Source organism: Leucopleurus acutus (genome assembly GCF_964270905.1).
Source record: "Leucopleurus acutus genome assembly, chromosome: 16".
Taxonomy (NCBI): domain Eukaryota; kingdom Metazoa; phylum Chordata; class Mammalia; order Artiodactyla; family Delphinidae; genus Leucopleurus; species Leucopleurus acutus.
Genome location: NC_139158.1, coordinates 5,704,662 through 5,729,370, shown reverse-complemented (window position 1 = coordinate 5,729,370; position 24,709 = coordinate 5,704,662). Strand labels below are relative to the sequence as shown.

The following is a 24,709-nucleotide window of genomic DNA, read 5'->3' as shown; positions in this document are numbered from 1 at the left end:
TCCCGTCTCTCTCGTCTCCCACCCACCTCACCGGGTCCTGCCGGTATCACCTCCTGAACAGCCAGGCAGCCGTCACCTCCTGCCCAGACACAGCTTCCTAACTCATCTCGACTTACTCTTCTCAAACTCATCTTATTCCACAAGCTGACCTCGGCACCCCCTCCCGACACCCCCAGGGGCTTCGCACAGTCCGCAGGGGATGGTGTGAGCTCCCTAGCGGGGCACCCATGAGGTAACGGTCCCCACGTGCACGCGACACCCCCGAGACTATTCCCCGAAGCCCCGACCCGGCTCACACCACCCCCGACCCAGCCACTCTTGCATTCTTACTGAACACCCACTATGTACTGTGTGAGGCCCTGGAGATTCGTTTGTCAACTTCACAGAGACAGTGCCCCCGCCCGGTGAGGCTGGAGTGTCAGAGGGAAGGACAAGACCAACATCAACACATAACACACACACGCTCGTGATGATGTAGCCCAGGGAATGGGCAGGCGACAGAGGATACAAGGGCGCCTGCTTCAGTTCAGCGTGGGTGTCAGGAACGTGGCATGTGTGAGAACCCGGGAGGCCAGTGAGGCTGGAGACTAACGAGCGGGGGCAGAGGGGCAGCACAGGGCTGGAGAGGGGCCAGCGAGTCGGTATCCTGGAGGTGGGGTCTTGTGCTGGGTACAAAGGCAAGGAGCGACACAGTCTGCTTTACTCTATCAGAACAAGTTTGCAACAGTAAGAACTGTGGCGGGCAGGAGAGAAGGTGGGTGAACACTAAGGACACCATTCCTGTCATCTTCGTGAGCCAGAGAGGGGAGGGAGAAAAGCGAGTGGCCTTGAACTGGTAACACCTGGCGATGGACCAGACACACAGGACGAAGGAGGCAGGACAGCAGGTTCCTAGCTGCGCCCTTCAGCCTGCCCTGTCCTCTACATGGTCCAATGTCTTTTTCGTCTTTGTCACTTCCTACCCCAGGGCTTGGCACCTAATAGCAATCGGTGTGTCTCGTGAAAGAATGAAGAATAAATCAGGGAACTCTGCCCACTGTGTTGCCATTTGTGAAGTTCCAGATACTGCTATTTACAGCACTAAGAAAACGTACACTCAGCACCAAAGGAAACATGCCAACAAGCTCTCACTGAAACCCAGTGCCACAATTCCCTTCTTTTCCCTCAAAGAGAATTTCACAACCTTGTCTCACTAGACAAAGTGGTCTGGTAACCTATTTGCACAGCATCGGTAACCTGCTTTGGAAAACCTAGGTGGCCTGATGCAGTATGTTTGTTGGTGATTAATCCAAAGAATGAAGCCAGAAGTTTGACTACAATCCCGTGAACAACATCAGAGACCATCTGAACTGCTGTCCACTGAAACAGCCTGACCGTTCACACAGGGCCTCATCTCCAGCACCCTGGCCTCTTGCACTAAGGGGTCAGAGCCCATAGCGTTGTCAGGCTGGTCTGGCCGGGCTGCTCTACACCCTTCCTGCTTTAAGTCTTTTCCCTTCCTACTAGAGATTAAAGCGGTCTTGTGGTAGAGATGTCTGATCTGTCTTTGCGTGTGTAGACACCCGGCCCCAGGCCCCCCCCACGGACCATGAGCTGGGTCCGTCCTACCTCAATGCACTGCTTGATCCAGAAGTGGCTCCCCATGGCCTCCCAGTTCTGGGAGCAGGTCACGTAGAGCAGGCGCTCGTACACGCGACGCTTCATAGAGTTGTCGAAAACCTCGAAAAACTTGGCCCTGATGAGCGGCTGGGCGCAGCGCAGCCCAGAGAGAAAGGCAGGCTCAAGTTTCGCAGTCAGCTCGCTGCCAGAAAGCGTCTCATCCCTGCAATCCAAGGAATGACACCGAGATAGCAGAGCTACGCAGGACGGGGGACCCTCAGGCCGTAAGCAAACGAGCAGTGAACAAGTGGACACCAGCCTTCCGAAAAGCCTCCATGAAGGCCAAGAGTGTGTTCCAAATCGTCCTGGGCTGATGCAGCATTTGAGCAAAAAGGCTCATTAATGATGCCAAAGTATGTTATGTGATTTAAATGAACATTTAAAATTTAGATATAATGAGAAGATTAAAAAGTCACATTACTGGCTAATCAGAGAGCACGCCGGGGACTGACACGAGCAACATTTGATTAATTGCTGTGATTACCTGTAGACGTAGTTAACAAGGTCTAAAAACTGTGCATTTAGTTCAAGGTCTTCTGGAAAACGCTTTTCGATGTAGGTCATCATTTTCACAAGCAAAATGGACTTCTCCCGGAGTGTAGGTGTCTGTACAAATTTGTTTTTTAAAAGAAAAGGTCAATTATTTCTGTTTGAAAAAAGACATGCTCCCAAGTATTTCAGCCATATGCTCTACCAATTTTTAAGCTCTTACGATCTTGTCAGGTAAAATAAGACAAGGCTGTTTCTAAATGGTTCTTCGGATGCTCAAGATCAAGACAGGTGCCAACATAAAAGCAACTAAACTAAAAAACAAATCAGAAGTTTGAAAGCATCTTACTAAATCAAATAATAACCCCTCATCATTATTATTTTTGGCTTAACTTCACCACCATAGAAGACTAACAAGTGAGGTTCATTTAACGTTTTAACAGAAGTAAAACCTTATAAGATAAGTGACCAGTTATTCCAAATTTCTGTTTAAAATCTGTTAAGCACAGTGAGAAAAATCCACCGTAAGGGAAGATTCGGTGAACGCAAACACTGGAGAAAAAAATGTTTTGTTTGAGAACTTGCAGAAGAGCTTAGAATGCAACGCCTGAATTTCCTTTTACACACACAGGAAGATCACCTGGCCAGAGCACAGCCCCTCTTCGCAGCTCACCTGATTGGCTGCCATCGGGGAATTATTTTTAACCCATTCTTCCACAATTTTAACCACGGCCCGGAGCATTTTGGCATCGGGGGATTTCTCAATGAGGGAGGTCAGGATGGCCTGGATGAAGTTCTTCCTCATCTCCATGCTCATCACAGCTAGGCGCGTCTTCACCAGCTCCAGACTCAGCATCACCAGCTCACTGGTTCCTGCTCAAGCGGAGAAAGACCCCAACGATCTCTACCAACTTGCCTGAGCAGGCAACCAACCACCCGCACTGCATGGCACTCTGGATTCTGCCCACTGCCTCCCCCAAATATCTTCTCCTGCAACTAGAGCTCTGGGATTTGAAGTGCCTCACGGCTTTCTGACTACTACGCCTTGCCAGGGGGGCCCTATAAGAGCCTCCTCACAGGGGAAGGGATGATGGAGCTGGTGGGACCACTGTAGGAAACCCCGCATACAGCCAAGCCCTGAAGTCACATGCATGGCACTGGTGCTCCGAGGGGCAACTGGCAGAGTGACAAGCGCAGCTCCCTGCCACACACCAACATATCGCCGATTCCTGAAGCTCACAGCTCAGGTCTGGAACCAGTGACTTAATTCTTCTTCAGAAATAATAGTTCTGATAATAGCAACCTCTGTTTTATAGCAAAATTGTTAGATAACTCTCATCTAGTGATGAATGTTGCTCAAATTTCTTCATTCTTACATTCACAGTCTTTAAATCAGTTCATTTTAAAAGTGAGTCTTTTTATGGTTGTAAATGAAATGCTCAGAACCTCTTTGTGAAAAGCAAATGATACTGAACTGCATAAAAACAACAGACATTCGTGTTGGCTTTAGAATCTAATCATAGCCGGCACGTTTAGGTGTTGAAACCTCAGGGAAGAACACGGGGCCGAGCCTGTCACCTGAGGTTGCTTCCGTGCTGCCCGAGGTGGCCTGCGGGCTCAGGTGCTCTCGGACCATCTTCTGCAGGGAGCGCATGAAGACCGAGATCAGCCTGTCGATGTAGCTTGGGTTGTTGCTGCAGGCAGACTTGAGGATCATCAGGGTCCCTGAAAGGTAGAGAGTGACAGGTGTTTTTTGAGAAAGGTCTTAAAAAATTGAGTAATTCACAAAAACGTACTACTTAAAACATTAAAAATGTGCTAGACAAAAATGTGCCATTTCTGACAAAAGTACAGGTTAATCCCAAATGTCAACATTACAGGTGACCCTTAAACAACACAGGTTTGAACTGCATGAGTCCACTTACACATAGCTTTTTTTCACTAGTAAATACTACAGTGCTACACGATCGGGGTCAGCTGAATCTGTGTACAAGGGGCTGCGGACACGAAGGAACCATGTAAAATATTCAGAGAGCCGACTGTAACTCCTAAGAAGATTTTCGCCTGCAAGGGGCCAGCGCCCCTCGGCCCCAGAAGGAAAAGCTTATCCAGTGCACAGCTGGACCACGCTGGGAAAACCACGATGGACACACGCTCACCAAAGAGCTGGGAGGGGTTGGCGCTGGTGGCCTTCTCGTAGTTGGTGAGTCCCTCATAGATGACTTTGCCCACCGCCGCGTAGAGGCACTCCAGCTCCTCGTACTTGGAGGCCACGCTCGAAGTGCCTGAAACAGTAGTGAGAACCTGGGCTCTGGGGTCCGGCTCGCGGGCCCGGCCAGGCTCTGGGACGCTAACTCTCCTCAGGCTAGCATTGAGCTTGGTTGTCTGGGACCTGCAGTGACTGACACAGGCACCTCTCACCGCAGGACGCGTGGTTCCCAGTTTACCTAGCTCAGTAACCACCTTTCATGCCACCAAGCCTCGCCTGAATACCCTAAATACACTTACATATGAGATGCCAAAATTCTATCTTGTAAGCTGTTCAGCAACTGACAACACATTTTAACCTAGCTTCCTTTAAATACCATATGGAAATGGTATGTTCAGCTGACGGAGAAAACTGTATTTCCAAAGCAGACACAAAACTGCTAATGCAGACTGTTACCATGAAGTTTTTATGTCAACTTTTTTTTTTTTTTTTTTTTTTTTGTGGTGTGTGGGCCTCTCACTGTTGCGGCCTCTCCCACCGCGGAGCACAGGCTCCGGACATGCAGGCTCAGCGGCCATGGCTCACGGGCCCATCCGCTCCGCGGCATGTGGGATCCTCCCGGACCGGGGCACGAACCCACGTCCCCTGCATCAGCAGGCGGACTCCCAACCACTGCGCCATCAGGGAAGCCCTCAACTTCTTTTAAAGAAAGTTTAAAGGTACAAAGAAAAGCAGAATAATAAAATGCTCACTAGTAACAGGAGGATGAGCATTCTCAGCTAACAAGCTCTGTGCCCACCCATCCACTCGGAAAGAAAGAAAGGCGCCAACGGCAAAGGTCACATACTTGGCTCCGTTGGGAAAATACTCATGAGGCGTGAAAGAAGGCTGTGGACGGCTCGTAACACTTTGGTGTTTCCGCACGTCATACAGGCTGCGATTCCACGCTGCAGGGGTTTGAAGCTGCTCAGGATGGCTGGGGACTGCAGCACTGTCAGCAAGAAGCTCAGCACTTCCAATCCTGTGCATATGTTTCCATAGTTCACTTGATTGGGCTGCTCCTGGAACGGAGAACACAGGCCACACACAGATGAGATAAACAGTACAGCGAGTTACAAACAGAAACCAAGCGAAATTAAAACTACACGTGTCAATAAGTACTTGGAAATAAAATAAACAACCACTGAAGAATAAACACATTAGATATATAAACGACCACCATATTTTATTAACACAGTAGGATTTCGTAATCTTCCTTTTAATAAATTTGCTTTAAATATTTAGTCAAACTTCCCTTAAGCTCATGAAAGATATTGATATTCAATATTTAGTACTAAAATTTTGAAAATCACTAAAATCTGGTTTAAAAAGGTAACTATTGCAATGAATTTTGCTTTTTTCTCATGTTTTTTTAGTTAAAATACACATATCCTTCCAAAAGGAAGTATCTTTGAAACTGTGTATCATGAAATCAATCGAAGAGATTGTCAGCATTAAAAAAGAAAGAAAGAAAAAAAACCCAAGAGAATAAAATAGAAAATAGAGTACAAGTTTTACAGTAAGGACTTAAGTTTGGCCTCACAACACGTGTCTGTGGCTGACGCACACACATGCCCTGCAGGTGCACCGTGTGTGTGCACTGCTGGGAGGCAGATCATGGGGAAAGGCAGGAAGTCAGTGTGAACAGACCCATCGCCCTCAGAAAACGTCAGCCTGTGAAGGGGCTGAACTTGATTCAATGGTGACTACATTTGATAGGAAAATAATTTGACCTTTCAAAGAGAAAAAGAGGAAAGAAATCTGCAAATAAGTTAAGCAGCAAGCATGTGCCGCAGACTCAGGGGGCCTATTACTGTTTCCATAACACAGGTTAACCTGTGTAACCTTTCAAAAAACTTGAGCAATGATGCTAATCTTTGCAGCACAAAATAAAAAATGCTTACAGTAGGTATGATCATCCTGAGACCAAAAGCTTTCAAATTTCACCACAGAACTAGATACACTGAACTGTATCCTGGTAATGAAATGGATAAGGCAAGAGAACAGCTTCTGCAACCTCCAGAAAATTACAGAATCGTGGTTTTTACAGAAACAAAAACAACCAAAAAATCCAACAAATAATCAGCCATCTGGGGCTATCTCTAGTTACCTGACTATACAGTGCTATGTCCATCATTCAATCTATTTTAAAAATTCAACTTTACTTTAAAGGTGGTTGCATAAGTCAACTAAAAATGTTTATTCCATGCCAGCGGGTAGGTGGGTTTAAGAAATTAATCTGTGAAAGGCAAGAGAACTATTCTGTTTTCAAAACTCCCAACTCTTCCTGGGGTGGAGGTGAGAGCTGAAGATTTAGAGCCATTTTCAGCGAATGACACTCCCTCCTCATTAGCCAGTGGCCACAGGAAGAGGCGAAAGGGGCCATGACCAGCCGCGGGCAAGGAGATTGGGGTTGGTGGCCCGCCCGTGCCTGGGCCCTCGCACCTACCACGCTCATTAGCAGCTTGTCGAACCACTGGAGTTTGAGCTCCGACTTGGACCACATGTCTGGTCGCAAGGCTGTCTTCAGGAGAGTGACACACCGGCGGGACAGCACCTCCCCAGGAGACCCCGCAGTGCTGGTGTTGTCGTTAACCTGGAAGTTCACTCACGTTCAAGCCCAAGTTTCCCAGCACACGTGTTCACAGGCCTCTCGCCAGCTGCTGCCCCGCGCCCTCCCACCCCAGCGCTCCACCTCCTCTCCTGTCTGACTCAACCTTGCCTCAACCCAGCTGTCTCTGCTCCCCCTGGGGACACTCCCTCCTCCCTCACAGTGGGTCAGTGGTGATCTGCACTCATTTGTGTGATTAATCCATCAGCTGGGCCTCCCAGGCCGTGCCCAGCACGCTGCAGCACACAGGAAAGGATCGGTTGAAGAGTTTAGAAGACTGTTTTCAGTACTTGGAGATCCTCAATAGTGTTGCAAGATATACTATTTTTTAATAATTATAAAAACTACTTTGTAAGGGAAATTTCAGTTACAAGCTTTTTTGAAATATAAAAATGAAGTTTCAGGAATTGATTCCCAACAACTCCATGAAAATATATTACTGATTTGAATGATAAATGCAAGTTATAAAGCAGCTGAACTACTAATGTTGTCCATAACTTATGTAGGTTGGGTCATCCCAACACCTTTATGACACAGATAACTCGAAAGTCAAGTGATCTGCCCAAGATCACTGAACTGCCATGTTTCCCCAACACCAAGATGCTATTATAAGCTATACCATTACTTCATCACCACTGAAAAAAAAAATGTTTTTTTAAATCGTATTATAAAACACAGGCAGATTTCAGATATTAGCAAGTCACAAAATAAACGGAATTTGGTATGAAAGGGACAAAACTAGCTCTCAGACCCTGGTTTGTCTATTTCTTTTTTGACCAAACCATCACAGACAATCAAACTCACTGGAGCCTATCAAGCAGCCTTTGTTCAGAAGGATCCCTAACCTGAGACACACAGATACCACACCTGACAGGCCACGCGGATGAGGAAGTTCACCACTGTGTCCGTGTGCTGCTTGTCAATGGGCTTGGCAAGGAGGGAGTCCGCACCCGGCAGAGACTGGCTCCGCCCAAACACCTGGAGACAGAGGGAAGAGAGTTCTCAACAGCGCAGCCCACTAACTATACGCGGCCCTCCTCCCCGGGGCAGACCCCATCCTGGACGTCAGGGACACCACTGGCGGGCATGGTCTCCGCAGAAGAAGGACAAGCAAAGTAGCCGTGGAGAAAGTATGGGGTAGCCGTGGAGAAAGTATGGGGAGAAAGTATGGTGACCAAGGTCCAGGAAGCCAGCAATGTGGGACATCGTGGGGTTTCTAGCTGTGGGCGCAGCCTTTCCCAGCTGTCCTGCTGGCATGGCACCGGGCACTCGGCCCACATTCAATGTTTGTTGGATAAATGAACCCATAAAAGGCGGCACTCGCAGCCTGTGCATGTGCTCTTACTGCGCTGATGGCTCCCGTCGCCGTCCTGAAGCGTTTCACTTCCTGTGCAGAGTCCACCGACAGGCCTCTTTTAATGGAAGATGAGACAGAGTTGACTCCTTCTCCACTTGTATTTGGGTCCATGTCTGCATCCGGCTTAAAGAAACACACACACACTTGACCTTCCTGACTGTTCTCCAGGGAGAGGCATAAAGAACAGTCAGGGAAGACTCGAGGGGCTGACGCCCTACCTGCTGGTCCTTGATCCTCTGCAGCTCCCACTTGATGACGACTTCGGACAGGTCCACGGCCAGCCGCCTCTGCTCGATGGTGACGCTGGGCGTGAAGCCCAGCCTCTGCATGGCGCTGACCATGTGCTGCACCAGGTGGTGCCGCACCGGGTAGTACACCTGTGGGCGCGGGCCAGGTCACGCCAGGGACACTGCGTGCCGCCACGCACACACGCCCACGTAACCCACCTCGGCCCCAACACACACAGCCCAACCTCCTGCCCAAGAATTCTGAACCGTAACTTTAGCAAAGAAATTCTCATCACCTTTTGTATGTGTGTTTACCACTCCCCCTCCCCCCTACTGAGTCCCAACATAAGAGCGTGTTTCAGCCTTTTAGGACCATCTTTAAAAAATGCTGAACACCGAATTATCTTTAGGTAGGCAAGTCTAGTCACGTGTGTTAAACTTCAGACTTGATGTCATACAAATTAGCCATGCCAAGAGGCAAATTCCCAACTCTAAAAGAGCTGGCTGTAAAAGAATTAGCTTTTAACTTCATCCTTTCTCCTTTACCCAAACATCTACAAGGAATATCTACATATAAATAAATCCAACAAAGGGGGTGATCTGGTTACAGAGAAGGAGGTGCCAGCGACACCTTCAAGCCAAGTTACCAAAATCTAGAGTTAATGACAGCTACCTCCCACCTTAGAGTAACAACTCATCTGTATTCGTGGACAACTGAGTACAGCTGACCCTTGAACAACACAGGGGTCAGTGGTGCCCACCCCTGACGGAGTCACAAACGCAAGCATAAACTTTACAGTCGGCCCTCTCCATCCGTAGTCCCACATCTACAGATTCAACCAAGCACAGAGCACGTAATACCGTAGTACGTTTATTGAAAAATATCTGCATGTAAGTAGACCCACACAGTTCAAACCCTTGTTGTTCAAAGGTCAACTGTACTTACAAGAAAAATGCCATCTTAGCAAAAAGCTTGTACCAGGGACACATTCTCTAAACTACAGCAATTTCCATGTTGATAAGGCCATACACATACCCATACTAACCAATGGATCAGAATTACCTTTACTGAAAGATGTATGACCACCTTATTATTGCAGAAAACGAAGACAGGTGAAACTTCAAAGCAAATGTCTGACAGGGTATTTGCTCTGAAGCAATCGACATCAATCTACAGTATTTCCTACACACCTTGAAGTGCTGCACTATCAAATGCAAAATATGAACCAGCTGGGGGACAGTGTGCCCCTCCTCCACGATGATCTTCCTCGTCCAGTGGGTCAGCATCTGGTGCCCGTCCTCCATTCGGGCAGGCACCGCTGGAGTCAAAATAGCCATCGCCTGCCTGACAATTGCTCGGGCTTCCATTGCATGGGCCTTGAGAAGACTGTGAAAAACCTAAGACAGGACAGAAATACTGATAGAATGAAGGTTTTAAAAAACAAGATAAAAACAATCACTTAGAACTAAGGCATGATATTTCTGCAAAACAATTTAAAGAAATTCCTTAGGCCTCTCTTATTAGGAAAGACCGCAGTAGTTACGTTCTCTTTTCATTCGGTTTTGAAGAATATGCTTGCGCTAACATTTTCTGAGCACCTACTATGTGCCCGTGCTGAACTAGGGTGGAGCATACAAAGACGAGCAGGACCCAGCTCCTCTGGCGTAACCAGTAGGAAGTCGGTTGAGGGATACAGATCATTTTACTCCAGCCCCAGGGTAGAAAATGGAGTGAAAGGGGCCACTCTCAGAGACAGTGCTGAATTAGTTCAAGTGAAGGTCTGATGGAAGTGAGGTCATGGGAACACAGACCAGCCGACTGGCACTGTGGGTGGAGGGGACAGGACGGGGGCTGGAAACAACAGAACTTGCTGAGCCTGCATGCCTGGGAGAATGACAGGGTGTCACAGATGCCCCTGGGGTCTCTGGTCCAGAGAAGTTCCCAAGAGGGAGTGGTCAGAGGAAACAATCAAGAGTGACTCACAGGACAGGACGAGAGCCAGCACTTACCAGGTGCTTAATGGGACACACAGGCTGAGTGCTCAAGTGCATGATTACATTTAACTCTTACACAGGGACAGTGACGAACTCAGTCAGAGTCACGGAACTCAGGAGTGGAAGAAACAAAACTCAAACTCAGCCTGCCTGACATCAAAGCCTAACCCGCTGAGCAATGCAAGGGGCAAGAGCTTCAGGTCGCCGACCCAAAGAGGGGTTCGGGGACAAGGGCTCAAGAGTGTCTGCTGTCTGTCCTTAGCTAAGGCGCGGGCCGGGCCTTGACGGGCACATTTTCACGCAACAGGTAGAGAAGCATGAGGCGGACAAGGCAGGCACTGTCTTATTTCAAAAGCAAGGCTGCAGAGGAAGGAGCGGGCAGAGCAAGAACAGGGAGGAAGGGTGAGAATGAATCGTCGTGGACGTTTCACAGTCACAAAAAGACGGCAGAGAGGAGCTTTTTTTTTTTTTTTTTTTTTTGCGGTGCGCGGGCCTCTCACTGTCGTGGCCTCTCCCGCTGCGGAGCACAGGCTCCGGACGCGCAGGCCCAGCGGCCATGGCTCACGGGCCCAGCCGCTCCGCGGCATGTGGGATCCTCCCGGACCGGGGCACAGAACCCGCGTCCCCTGCATCGGCAGGCGGACTCCCAACCACTGCGCCACCAGGGAAGCCCAGAGAGGAGCATTTTTAAATGTACTGGGAAGGACAATAAATAGGGAAGCAGGCTGCGCTTGCGCTCGTCCACGGAAGCAGCATGTGCGCGTGGTGTCGGGTGGACGGCAGGGAGCCCGCTGAGTACCTGCAGGACTATCTTCTTGTGTATCGCAAACTTGGCGATAATGTGGGCCAGCAGCAAGTGGCCGCTGTACTTGCAGGCGGGGTCCACGCAGGCCTTGGAGAGCAGGCAGGGCCACGCGAAGGTCATGAGGCGGCGCAGCTTGCTGTTGCGGTTCTTGTTGTTGTCGTGGACGTGGTGGGGTGCGTGCTCCACGAGCAGCGTGGCAAACTGCAGCAGGTAGATGCGCAGCGAGTCCAGCATGTCCGCCTGCTTCTCCGGGTCCAGGACCTGCGAGAGCACGAGCACAGGATGCACTTCTGGTCTGCTACCTCTGAAAGGTCACTCGACAAGTCTAAGCCTTGAAACACACAAACTCTCTCTCTCTCTCCCCCCACACAAAATATTAAGCTCTACCGTGATGGACTCAATGACGTCACACCAATTTTCCTTTATTACATACAGATGACAAACTCGATACATTTATTTTAATGCTGAAAAAAGGGGCAGGCTTAGAAGTCAGAATGCAGTGGGCAAAGGGGTTTGAGGTAGAAAAGGAATACTAGCTCTTCAATGTAAGGTGATTCAGGACTGAGTTTCTTAATTTCCAAGTAATTGAGAATCTTTTTCGAGTCAACCATTAATTACCTTGTCCTTATTTTTTAGTATTATCAGAAAATGTTACCTACCAAAAAATCTGTTTTTTAAAAAATTGTTATGCTTTCCTATGCAATCAAGTATGTGACAGATTTTTACATGTGTTTCACGAATATAAGAAGAATATGCGCACTCTGAGGAACAGGTTACACGTCCCTAGTGAGTCAAGCACACTGACTGCACCATCCAGTAAGTACCCCAACCACCTTCCGCCTCTCAGAGGACCTGCCAGAATAAAGTCTTCCACAATAACTGTGTTTTCACCAGGGCGCCCTCTCCCCTGGATGTGCTGCCTCACGGCGGCCCCTCCCAGGGCGCCAGCCTGCCCTGGGAGACCAGCAGGTCGACACCAGCAGGTCGACATTTATCCCCATCGACGCTTGAGATCCCAGCTCCTCACTTGTGCCAAGTCGGCAGCGTCTGGCCCCAAGGACACAGCCTAGAGAAGGCAGTAAACAGGAGGGGCCGAGTCCGGGTCACCATCTCCCCACAGCTGCCCAGAACAAGGGAAATATCAGTATGTGGACCAAATTAATTCCTTGGGCTCAGCTCTCACTTCCACAGGAGGGTGGGCGTGGGGTCAAAACTGCAGGAAGGAGGGCCGTCCTAAGGGACAAAGACTACAGGAGGCCCAGCGACCGGTCCATGTGAACAGCACTCCCTCTGCCTGGACCCCAGGACGGAGCAGTGAGGAAACCACTGTGTCCTCTCCGAGGGCAGTGACTCACCGGTGGCACGCTACAGGCGGGAATGCCCACGGCTCACAGCGCTCCACCACCAACCGTGCACAAACACTCAGTGCAACAACCTCAAGGCACACTCGGCATCTGCCGGTGAAGTTCAACAGCCTAATGGCAGAGGACAGCCGAGGCACCATGGGAAACACAGCACAGGCATTCCTCAAGCAGACACTTGATTCCAAAAGCCTCACTAGTGCAAACTGGAAACACTACTGTAAAAGTGCTGAGACCCAAGCTAACTTCAGACACCCTAGTGCCACAACGACGTTCATGAACTTGGCAGCAAAGGGGTACAGCGGCAACTGGATCCAGTCTAATATTCTCACTGGCTTCTAGGGGATTCTTTTGCAAAGCTAAAGATGTAAACAGATCTTGAAAACTCTACTGACCAGCAATAGAGGTTTCTACAAAACAAAAGTGACATCTGAATTTTTCACTGAGATATAGTGTTTCTCACTGGAATCTATTAATGTGGAAAAGATAATTCATTCCAAATGGAGGCTGCCTTAATAAATTCACTAGTAAGAATTATAATGTTCTGCTATAAATTAACACAATCATGAAAAATAAAAGCCTTAGGGAAATAAGCTTATTTCCTTGAACCTGTCACATCTCCCAAGTTACTTTTCAGGCCAATGCATGGTTAGTGATGTCACCTTGGTTATAAACACACTGGTGATGCTCTCCGGGTTATCGCCTTCTGGATTGGGAGGTCCTAAGAGCTGCTCTCCTTCCCCCTTCTCAAAGCTGTATAAGAAAGCAGGATTCAAGATATGCTGCAGAACCTACAAAAAAATTTTACAGTGAAGGAGAAGGAAAACAAAGCCATGCTCTCTATCTCTTTCACTAGGTGGCAGGACCACCAGCTTGGTTACGCTGCACCATCAAGTTAGACTTCAATCAAGGGTGCAGCTAATAATCTTGTCTTTTATTACAATGGCAACTGTAAAGGTAGGTTAAAAACTTGAGGGAAAGAGACATTGGCCTGGTTCACTCTTCTCACCTCAAACAAGTTGTTTTATAAAAACAAGGGAACTAACAAACTACTCGTCAACACTGGTTCACGGGTGGACCTGCCTTATGTTTCCCAACAATGAAATTTTCCTCATAAACGGCCCAGACGAGGAAAGGCACAGCAGAAGTAGTGCCCTTGGCTCCCTAGAAAACGAGCCCAAACGCCGTGGCTTCTCCCGCAGTAACAGTGGGACCCACCTTGGCTTTCAGTTCATCTCCGAAGTTGGGGTCGTTGAAGTCCACAAAGCGAAAAAACAGGGCACGTTTTTGAGCAATGCTGTAATTTTTGGGAATCTCCTCCTCCGTATACTCTTTTAAGAACGTCATGTTGCAGAGGAAACGACCAGTGAAGGCCCGGAGCAGCTGGAACAGCAATTCTATGTCTCCGTAATTCCTTCTGAAGGGTCAAAATAAGAAGGCAGGTTAAATTATGGCAAATTTCATAACTATGTTTGATGTCCGACTTGCTTTTGAGCAGCTCAAAGTTACAGCCCGTCCTCTACAACAAATGCGATGACACACATGCAGTGAGCCAGCTATGCAGAGCTCAGGGAGGAGCAGCTCAGGGAGGAGGCTTATCGGGGAGAGCAGGCCACTTGGTGCAGAGCGCCCAGGTGCACCCACTTGCAGTAATTCAGCAGACAGTAGGCCAGCAGCTTGGGCTCCTTCCAGTTGGTGGCAGCCATGTTCTCCTTCCGGTGTCTTTCTTGGAAGGTTTCGCTGACCCACACACGTCTCAGCTGGCTCACCAGAGAGTGCTGATTGGCCAGCCAGGAGTCATCGTTTTTAACTATAATACTAATGATCTGTCAAAGAAGAGACAATGAGGTTGCTGACAGGGTTCTCCCTGAGTCTTGACTAAACGTCTAAGATGTCGGGTGCCTGAGAGAGAGCCGTGCTACCTTGATGGCCTGGAACTGCAGGTCCAGGCGCAGGGTGCTGGTACTGGGTGAGCCAGGGCGCACGGCAGTCTGGGTGCCGCCGGGCAGCAGCAGCGTGATGAACCGGTTGGGGTTAGCCGCCAGCACGTCTCGAAGAGGTCTGGCATCTTTGTGCTTTAAAAAACTCTGAAAACAAAGCAAAATGAACAGCTGTTTTAAGTTAATCAAAACCCACAAAATGTTGAAATGATATAAACTCTAAGGTTCTTCCTAAATCTCTCAAGGCAGGCAAAAAAAAAATAAAATCACTGTAAGCACCCTCTTTAAAAAGTGCTTTTTAGACAATAATCACACCCTGAGTTTCATAATCCTAGCAGCTCATTCGTTCATTACCACCACCAAAATCCTACAGAGAGGGATTCCTGGACTTGAGCTTTTCACATACACAACAATGTTTCTAATACTCAAATACATTAGAGAAAAATAAAGCCAGGACACTGAACAGCGATATATAAATTCCAGACTGTCGAGCATGGTGGCAGGGACCCCGACCCCAGCCCCGGGCTCCCACCATGAACATCCTGCTCCACTGGGGGTCGTTCAGCGTGGCTTCCATCATGAACAGCTCCACCGTCTGCGAGGGATGGCGGGTCAGGAACTTGATCAGAGGCTCTCTGAACGGACTGCCGGCCTAGAAAACATGTGGTGAAAACTGGACCTTCTGGGGGTTTGAGGCTTTTCTGTTCTAGCAACCTCACACGGTTCCAATGTGCATTTCTCCCCCTTGTAACTGGAGTGCACCCACCGTAAGCAAATATTAACACCCAGTATCTTTATACTGTTAGATTAACCCATCTAAAATATGACAGTGAAAACATTACAAGCAACAGATGGAGGAAGAATTAGAATTAGCCCGTGTTTGACCATTACCTCGATCAACATAGCACGTTCTGTTTTCATTACGACCTCTAACAAAGGCTTGACCAGAGTTTGAGGTGCAGCTGGGATCAGATGAAAAAGGTTTATGATTGCCGAACAAATTTTCATTTCCTAATGAAGAAGACCAGAAATTATAAAATAGGCCAATTAATTTTGCCAGCGAGAGATACCAACATCACTACAGACCCTGCTAGGCTCTAGCTACATTTGCAAGGTTAGCCAACAGAAGCAGAGTTAACATGTATCAATAGAAAGCCACAACTCACCAATCTCAGATTACAGCTGTGGCCTAAGGAAACTACCTGCCCTTGGCCTTCAGATTTCATCTGTCAGTAGAGGGGAGAGGTAGCTGACTGTGCACCTCGGTGATGGTGCTGTCTTTGCTTTCACGCACACTGACAAGTGTTGAAGTGACCCTTCGGGCTGCCGAGGTGAGCCCAGCAGGGGCGGGGGGTCATGCCCGTGGCCATGAGCATTAGGATTCCCTCACGTTGCCATGACATCACGGGGTCTTCCCAATGCACTAAGTTCTGAGGGCACAGACTTCTTTTACCCTCAAAACTTAGCACAAAGTCCTCAAAAAAAATACTTGAAGTATTTACCCTGGAAATTAATTATCAGCGTAAATAAATGACTGACTGTGGTTCTAAAAATTTATCAACCGGGCCTGAAAATAAAGCTGACAAACTGCTTTACGGAATCATATGCAAAACGTGGGATGCCAAGAATTTTGCATTTTTTAACGTGCTAACAGCTCAGCGGCCAATTACTGAGTGTCATTCCGACTTTCCATTCACAGTGTCAGTTCCCACGGTTTTGTGTCTGCCATTCAGGCCACGGGGAAGGGAAGACTCCCTGATGTCCCATCCTGGGTGGCGGGTAATAGGATACCCGTGACTCTAAACCAGTAAAATGGGGATGATAAACGCCAGTCAGGAGGGACCACATCCCGGCAGCACTGGAGATACTTCTCAAAATGTCTCTAAGCCAAAAGGCAAAACAGTGCGACGGGTAAGAAATGAGAAAAATCAGCTCAGCGTTGCTCCCATGCCTCCTCTAGAGTTCTCTTCTTCAGTGTTTCCAAGTTTTCAGGCAGATTAAGTTCTACACTGAAATTAGAATAACCTTCTAACAATGGTACTTGTATCTTAAGGGTTTTCGTTTTCAAAGCACTGTCATGAAATCACTTCTGGCCTTCACGTCACCACCGGAAGGCAGGAATGACAGGTATTACCATCCCCATTTTACAGAAGAGGGAAAGCTCAGGGCTAGGCTGTTCAAAGTCAGTGTCGTGACCACCACAGTGTGGTATGCGTGAGAGACATACACAGGGGCCTGGGTGCAGGGGGAGCAAGGAGGTTTCAGTTTGAGGCAGCTGGCCAGTCAGAGAAAATAGAACTCCTCCCTATTTCTAGCAGGTCTAATGTATTCTTTGTGGCATTTCCTCTTAAGAGGTTGTTAGAGGCATGAGTTCATACAAACATTATGAGAGCAAAACCCGGCTGGATCAGAAATATTGAGATATTGCAATTCTAGCACGTAGAAAACCAAAGAACTTAGAATCTTGCTTAAAGACGTCCTAATAGAAAACATGCGTGGCACCCGGACAGTTCACGGCAATGGTACTAATACAACTCCGCCACAGACAGACAGTACAGCTCACTGCACTCAAAGGCACGACACACTCTGTCCACCACAGAACCACAAGTCACAGCAAAACCAAGTACAACAACGACCCCTCCTGCACTTCCACTGAGATTCTCACCTCTACCCCTTCCACGGCAGGCTGAACCAAAACAAAAATTACAGCATGAAAAAAGGCAACGGAAAGGTAAAAAGAAAAGAAAAGAAAAGAAAAGAAAATATAAACTGTTCTTCACATTGCAAGTCATAAACTGACTTTTAATAGGTTGTTCTCACCTCAAACTGACAGAATGGAGACAAGGAACATCTCCCGCACTCTGAAATGCTTTCCTGAGGATGGGGAGGAAAATCATCTTTTTTTCTATTTATGTTATTTACACAGAACTTCCCATATACTCAATACACAGTAAGGATTATTGGGGTAAACAAGACAGTAAAGACACAATTATCAGAAAGCACATAATAATTAACAAATGCTCAACAGCAAAAAATACACCTTCCACCCTTCAGATGTCAAAACAGCCCTTCTGATGGTGTCACATGGAGTGTATTCTTCCCTAAATCAAATTTTTAAAAAAGGAGTTTTGGAATTCTTGTCTAGGGGGAGAAACTGTAAGACCCTGTTGTATGCAAATACATTAAAAAAAACTGTTTTGTTTAGAGTGAGTAATTCAAGATTATACGTGAAGTGCTGATATTTAAAAAAACCTCTTTCCCAGCTGGAGTTGGAAGAGGACCGGGGGTTTAATCCCCATCAATTAGGCATGTTTGAGGCCAGAAGAACCCAGAGGCTGTGATGCCACTCACTGGATACTTAGGCTATCCTGAGAAGGGTGTGTGTGTGTGTGTGTGTGTGTGTGTGTGTCTGTACCCATAGTGTAACAGGTGGTCATGAGTTTTCCCCTGTAAGTTCAATGCCAAACAGGTAAACCTTCCTAAACGTGATGACAATGCAAAACCCTGATCATCAGGGGTACCCGATATTATGGGGAGCTTTTATTTATTTTTATTCAACTTTTAACATGTCATTGGTTATAGTTTCTCAACTGGGCAATGTTATTTGGGGATCTGACCAAATAAACTACTTTCCAAGACCCATTCCTAATCTGTGGCGCATTCATAAAAACTATCAGAGCTCAAGGGCAGAAAGGAGGCTTGGCCCTGAGCTGAGGTCATGAAGCTGTGGCCACACTGCCTTGGACCCCAAACACCATAGCCCCTGAGCTGAGAGCCGCGGCCTTCCTCAGCAGTGGGACGTTCCCAGGCTCTCGGGGTCATGCTCATATGTTGACCGACAGGTTTCAGCAGGAAGGGGCTCAGGGACCTCCCAGTGCCCACGGCCCCACCCCCTATGCAACTGACCCCCCATCCCACATGAGCTGCAGTAAAAGTTTATCTTTTTGATCGAATGGAAGTCATTCATCTACCCACTAGGGTTTAAATGTTTATTCTAGAACTGGCTATATGTTTCAGAGAATTAACAGTTAACTGTAAAAACAAATAATAAATTTAGAGCAAAAATACCTAACAGATGAGAGATGGGGAGGGAAAGTACAGAGGCACTTGCACCTACGCCCAGGAGCTCAGGCTTTTTAAAATACACTCTGCTGTCCCCCATGAAGATTTCCTGATTTTTTCCCTATATATATAAAAATAACAAACCTTCAGAGAGGTCATGGATGGTTTAACACTCCTAAAAAAAGTTCAAGATCCTGTTTTAGTTTTGCTTGTTGGCTGTTTAGAAGCAGCAGGAAACAAGACTCACATAAACAAAACACCTTGACATAGAATGGTCAAAACAAAGCATAATAAAGCCAAAATAAATAAATAAAATACAAGACGGGATGAAACACAGCATCCAACAAATAGGCACAGGAGGACAAAAAGCCACATTAATTATGCCTCTGAAGAGCTCAAGGAATCCCCTCATTAGGTACTGCTGTACAATTCACTGGGCGTAACAGGAGCTTGTGGAAAACACAATCCCACTGAGAGGACAGTCATCAAGTTTAAAAACATCTTAAAAGAATATTAACATATACAAATAAGATTAAAAACAGCAAGAACCATTCATTTTTAAGAGACAAAGTCTTTAGTGACCAACATCGGATACTTAAAAAGATTTAACTAAAGCGGTTTTCCCTCAAAACCATAAAAAAATGTGTTTTGAAGTACTGGCCATTTGGACTTTCAGCAAACAACTGGGGTGGGGGATTTGGACCTAGAAAACATACATGCCAATATTTATGCGATGCTTTATTACATCCTCCTTAATGCTTTTATGAAGTCCTAAAACCTCTACTTGGTTTATGAGGCAATGATGACGGAAAGCAATGGAAAACAGCAGCTGAGGACTGTAGCCTGTGCAAACAAGAGCTGCCAGAACAGTCTAGAAAGTACACTTTACTCACTTTCAAGAAAAACTAATAAAACTGAAATACATTTCAAGCTTCCCAGAATTCTCATCAACAAAAACATCATGTTAAAGTGAACAAAAGGGCGATTTTAAAGAAACATAAAAAGGAATGTTCAACAATTAAGAGAAATAAAAGCAAAATGTAATGCTAACAAAATATGTTTAACAATTTACATGGACCATAGTCACATAAAACTAGATTTCTGACCGGAATTTTAATTAAAAGCACCGCTCTGACATTAGCATTGGTAACGGCAGTGCACAGTGGAGCTGCCCTCCCAGAAACACACAAGTCACTCACGTTTCCGTCGCTCCTCTGGCCCCCTTTGTGGGTGAGGACCACCACCTCCATCCACTTTCGCAGATGTTGCTGTGAAAAAACACATCCTTAGCCATTTTTTCTTGACAATAGGAGCATCTCAACTTCAAAATGCAGCTCTTAGGTGAAAACTCATATGTAATCATTACTTTCCATGCTATTTAATGTGAGAATGGCAGTGATTCTATTACTGAAATAGCGCAGCCACCGAACCAGTGATGAGAGTAACTGGCATTTGTTTATGTTCTATAAATAGAAATTTACCCTGAATTTACCTGAATTTACCCTGATACAACAACAGAAAATGTCCTGCAACCCGGCCATTCCAATACCAGGACTTTTACTCCTGTTACTCTGTGCTGCAGCTGTTCCGGGAGTGCTGCCCTGAGCCAGCACCAAGCTAGCTGTCGGGGCAGAGACGTGAACAAGCAGACATCATCCCTGTCCCTGTGGCGCTCCAGTGACAGCGGGGGAACAAGGTAAAACACAGGTGCCTGCTGTGTAACAGAAGAGCAGGAACCAGCTACAGATGAGGGCCGAGGAGTCCGGGAGGGCCCTGCAGAGGCAGACAGGCCAGAAGCACAAGGAAGGGCACTCCAGGCAGAGAAAAGGAGGGAGGCCAGAAACGGAAAGGGTGGCCACTGTGGCCGAGGGTGAGTGGGCACAGGGGGAACCCCGGGGGAGGGACTGGTGAGATGAGCACGGACCCCACAGTGCATGTGGGTAGCAATTCCCTTCCATGCGGAATGAGGGCGCTCGTTCTGTGAAAAGACTGTGCTGCTGCAGGAGCAGAAGAGCGACCCCCAGGCCACAGCAACTCAGGCTGACCCAGCCTGTGGCAGCCAGGCTCCCGCCCTCAACGGGGTCCAGCAAAACCCAGCAACAAGTGCTCAGAGCCCAAGCTAAACCACACAGGGGCATCCAAACAACAGCTTCATGATCCTACACTGTCCAAACCTGTTCTTCAAAACACTGCCCTGCAGGAAGTTAACAAGCTACTTTAAAAAGGACTCCTCAGTCACAAACAGGCTCGGGGACAGATGGTTCAAATACATCCACTTTTCTCTGAGCCTTTAATGTCCACAGACCTTGTAAAACTTCAAGAGGGGAACACAGTTAAGTGGTGCTTCCCAAACTTACTTAGTTACTTACTGTTTTTCACAGAAACCCTATATCTTCTAAAGCCAGTGTTCCAAGGAACACACATTGAGAAACATTAAAATAATATACATTTCTTCAAAGAAACTAAATACACTCACAAGATTTTACCAGTAAAATTCCTTGCAGGATACCATCAGAATATATATTCATAAAACTTCTATTTTACTAGAATAGCTATTTATGCCAAAGATATGAGAGTGACAAAATTAAAGGTACAGAAAACGGCCAGCTGCTTTCTGATTTCCCAAAGGAAAAAAATAACACTGACTGGTATATAAAGCTCACTTTTAGTTCAATAAGGAGATTTCCAAAACAACTAACCATATAAGAAACTTCAAGATCAAATGTCAAGCAGTTGAAATTTTAAGAAAGGAAAATGTTCAGGGGTGTCTTTACGAATGCCCACCCTAGACAGTAAGGTGTCCTATCTCTTAAACTTATGCTGAAGGCTTGAGCTGTTCACCCCAAAAGTGTATCAAATGAGGGAAAACAGAGGCTGATGACTGAGCCCAGTTCTGAAGAACACGGCTCAGTAAGGACGAACGTGGCAGACCACAGGGTCCATGCGCAAGGCCAGCACCACAAACGCAGAAGCACCATAGCACAGGACCTGGCTGGACTTGGGCGAGATGGCTGGACAAACAGAAGCCTCAATTATTCTGTATCCAAGTATATCAGCACTCTCTGCTTTCAGAGGCATTCAACCACTCAGAACGTGGCTAGAATGTCAGAGAAGGAAAAAAAAAAAAATCCCCTCAACAAACCAGAAACAAAAAACCCATGTACTTTAAGGAAGAAGACTCTTGGCCTTAGTCAGAAACTACAGATGTGATACAGTTCTGTTCTTTTTTTTTTGGCCGTGCTGCACGTCTTGCAGGATCTTAGTTCCCCAACCAGGGATTGAATCCGCGCCCCCGGCAGTGAAAGTTCAGAGTCCTAACCACTGGACCACCAGGGAATTCCCTGTTTACTCCGTTCTAAAAAAATCTGGAGAACAATGTTTACTGAATGAATTCCCAGCTCACAGATCTAACGGGTTAGACTGGAGTGAAAAAAAAAAAAAAACACACAAAAAGAAAGTTGTTTCAGGCAGGCATGCAAAGGCAGCAAGAAATGACAGCCAACAGAGGGTAGAGAGAGACCAGTTTTAAAAGGAGACAAACATAAAAACACTAGGAGATTAGAACACATGCACAGATCTCATACATGAAAGAACCAAAGGTCATAAGATGAGGTAAGATGTGTGTATTTGATGTGCTCTGACTGGGAAGTGATATAATTTCATTTACTTTAACCATGATTATGAATGTTTGTATGCATGTAAATTGATAGGTATGTATGTGTATTACACATGGAAGCTTAAAGGGAAAGAGCCTTTCAATTTGGAAAATTACACTCTACTACTAGGGCATCACTTAAAAGTTTTAGGACCAATCATAATACTATCAATTCCCACTTAGGTATTTGGGCCATTGTTCATTTCTTAGGCGTCTGTAGATACGAAGAAACCAGCATGTGAGGTTAAAAAGCTGCATAAAAAACACATGCATGTTTGTAGTAACGTACCATGAAATTAAGTTAATAAATTACTTACAAATGTTTATTTACAGAATGCAAAATAAAGTTAATACTTGAAACCCTCTTTCATCTGTTTACACCTCTCGTTTAAACACTGTCAGATCTTTTCTTTGTGTAATTATTTCCTTGATAACTGTAAAAACTCAAAGGACTTCTAATGCTCTTACAAGTTTTTCACTGCATCACTGTCTATAAAGGCCAAAGACTGGGAAAAAGCTAGATGTTCACCAAGTGGGGAATGATTCAGTACATTCTGGCATGTTCCCATCATGAAATATCATGTAGCCATAAGACAGAATGAAGAAACGCTTTATGTACTGATATGAAATGATGGGATGGTAAATGGAAAAAGTAAGATGTATGTATATATTATACTTCCCTTTGTGGGAACTAAGAGGCATATGTCCCACTACAAATGGGAAACATCTCTAGAAGGACACACAGGAAACTTAACACTGGTGGTCCCCCAGAAGAGGAACTGGGTGGCTGGAGGATGGGGGTGGGAGGGAGGCTTTTCACAGACACCCTTTTACACCTTCTGAGTTTTAAATCATGTAAATGCATTACTCATTTCAAAAAAATTATTTAATTTTTCAGGTTTATCATAGAATTTGTATGCATTTGGCTTACCATCATCTGATCACAAAATTTATCATTGAAAGAGTTTGGGAAGAGCCTGGTCACCGAGGTCAGACGATTCACGACGTTCAGTGTCAAGCTCCGATAATCTCCCAGCATCATCAACAAAGGTCTCATATGAGTATGGATTTGATCTACTTCTATGGTAGCACCTTCTAAAAACTATTTTAAAAAAAGGTTACAAAGGAAAACAGCTATCAGAGTATACTTCGTAACAGAACGGAACTCATATTCAACTCTAGCAGCAAGTTTTTGCTTTGCTTGGGAAAATGGAGTATTAAACCGTATATATTCCAGAAGTTTATGATGAAATGAGGAAGACTAGTCATTACTGTTTACTTTTTAAAGGGCTCAGGATGACTACGAAACAGATAGAGACACTATTACAATCTGGTATGTTATTAACCACAGGCCGACTCCCAGGATACAGACAAGGTCAACAGGAAGAACTCAATGCAGAACTCACACCCACCCAGCCCTCGCTCACCTTTCTCATACAGGCTTCCCCGGCCTCCTGGAGCTCACTGTTGGTTGAATTAAGGGCTTTGAAGAGGGCGGCAATGATCTTCTCTCTGGACTGAGGAAGGTAATTGCAGGCAGCAAGCGCATCTTTAGGGAGAGAAATCAATATAATTTTCATCGTTAGCCTGAAAAACGTACCATTTCCTAGTCTAAAGGCTCTTACCAACCAACAAATACATGAGTCACTAAACTTCTTTCCTAGTATCTGGCCTCTTGAAAGATAAAAGAATGCACGGCCTTCTACTCACAGGCTCACTATTATCTAAGAGTGAACATTATTACCTAAGAAGGCAACAGCCTGCCAGAAAGTCCATGATAAATCTTACTGCCCAGATAAGATGAAGAAGGGCTGAAGGAGAGAAACAATGGGAAAACAAGGGCGGAAGGGGGTCCCCAATGCACCCATGCCCCCAAGACATCCTCACAGGTGAGAGCATGGCTGAGTTGTGGGTGGACGCATGCTGAATTAGCCGAGGGTAGAGCCTCAGACTCTGGTGATGAAGGAAATAGACACACACAGCCCAGCGTCTCTCCACTATCCAAGTCTAATCAGGTGGTCTCCTCCCAACTTGGGGGGTTAAAGGCTTTGAAAATGCAAATATCCTTAGGCAACACGACATGCCTCCAGCCTCTATGTTAAAGGTTAGTTAAGGGGTAACACTGTAGCAAGAGCAATGCCCATCCCGGCTGACAGGAACGCCTGAGAGGCACCCACCAGGAAACGTGAGAAGCTCCCAACGCCACACCCACCCCCACTCTGGCTAGCTTGTCTTGAGCCCCATCCTCAAGCTCAAGTATTATGGTCTGCCTCTCAGCTCCTCTACCTCTAATTCAAGCA

The 24,709-nt window shown here is 46.5% G+C and overlaps 1 protein-coding gene across 6 annotated transcripts in view; it reads right to left on the bottom strand.

Moving 5' to 3' along the window:
* Positions 1–24,709, bottom strand: part of TRRAP (transformation/transcription domain associated protein) — a 110,993-nt gene that overhangs the window by 42,533 nt on the left and 43,751 nt on the right. For all 6 annotated transcript variants that reach the window (XM_082857877.1, XM_082857878.1, XM_082857875.1 and 3 more), the window contains 21 exons: positions 23,837–23,958; positions 23,341–23,511; positions 19,954–20,022; positions 15,584–15,703; positions 15,225–15,344; positions 14,675–14,839; positions 14,397–14,578; positions 13,971–14,169; positions 13,415–13,543; positions 11,386–11,652; positions 9,783–9,989; positions 8,583–8,741; positions 8,353–8,487; positions 7,875–7,985; positions 6,846–6,992; positions 5,205–5,418; positions 4,308–4,433; positions 3,727–3,873; positions 2,822–3,021; positions 2,144–2,265; positions 1,609–1,822 (listed from right to left, as the gene is read on the bottom strand). In XM_082857877.1, the coding sequence (XP_082714003.1) occupies positions 1,609–1,822; positions 2,144–2,265; positions 2,822–3,021; positions 3,727–3,873; positions 4,308–4,433; positions 5,205–5,418; positions 6,846–6,992; positions 7,875–7,985; positions 8,353–8,487; positions 8,583–8,741; positions 9,783–9,989; positions 11,386–11,652; positions 13,415–13,543; positions 13,971–14,169; positions 14,397–14,578; positions 14,675–14,839; positions 15,225–15,344; positions 15,584–15,703; positions 19,954–20,022; positions 23,341–23,511; positions 23,837–23,958 (3,326 nt within the window). The remainder of the gene's footprint in view (positions 1–1,608; positions 1,823–2,143; positions 2,266–2,821; positions 3,022–3,726; positions 3,874–4,307; positions 4,434–5,204; positions 5,419–6,845; positions 6,993–7,874; positions 7,986–8,352; positions 8,488–8,582; positions 8,742–9,782; positions 9,990–11,385; positions 11,653–13,414; positions 13,544–13,970; positions 14,170–14,396; positions 14,579–14,674; positions 14,840–15,224; positions 15,345–15,583; positions 15,704–19,953; positions 20,023–23,340; positions 23,512–23,836; positions 23,959–24,709) is intronic.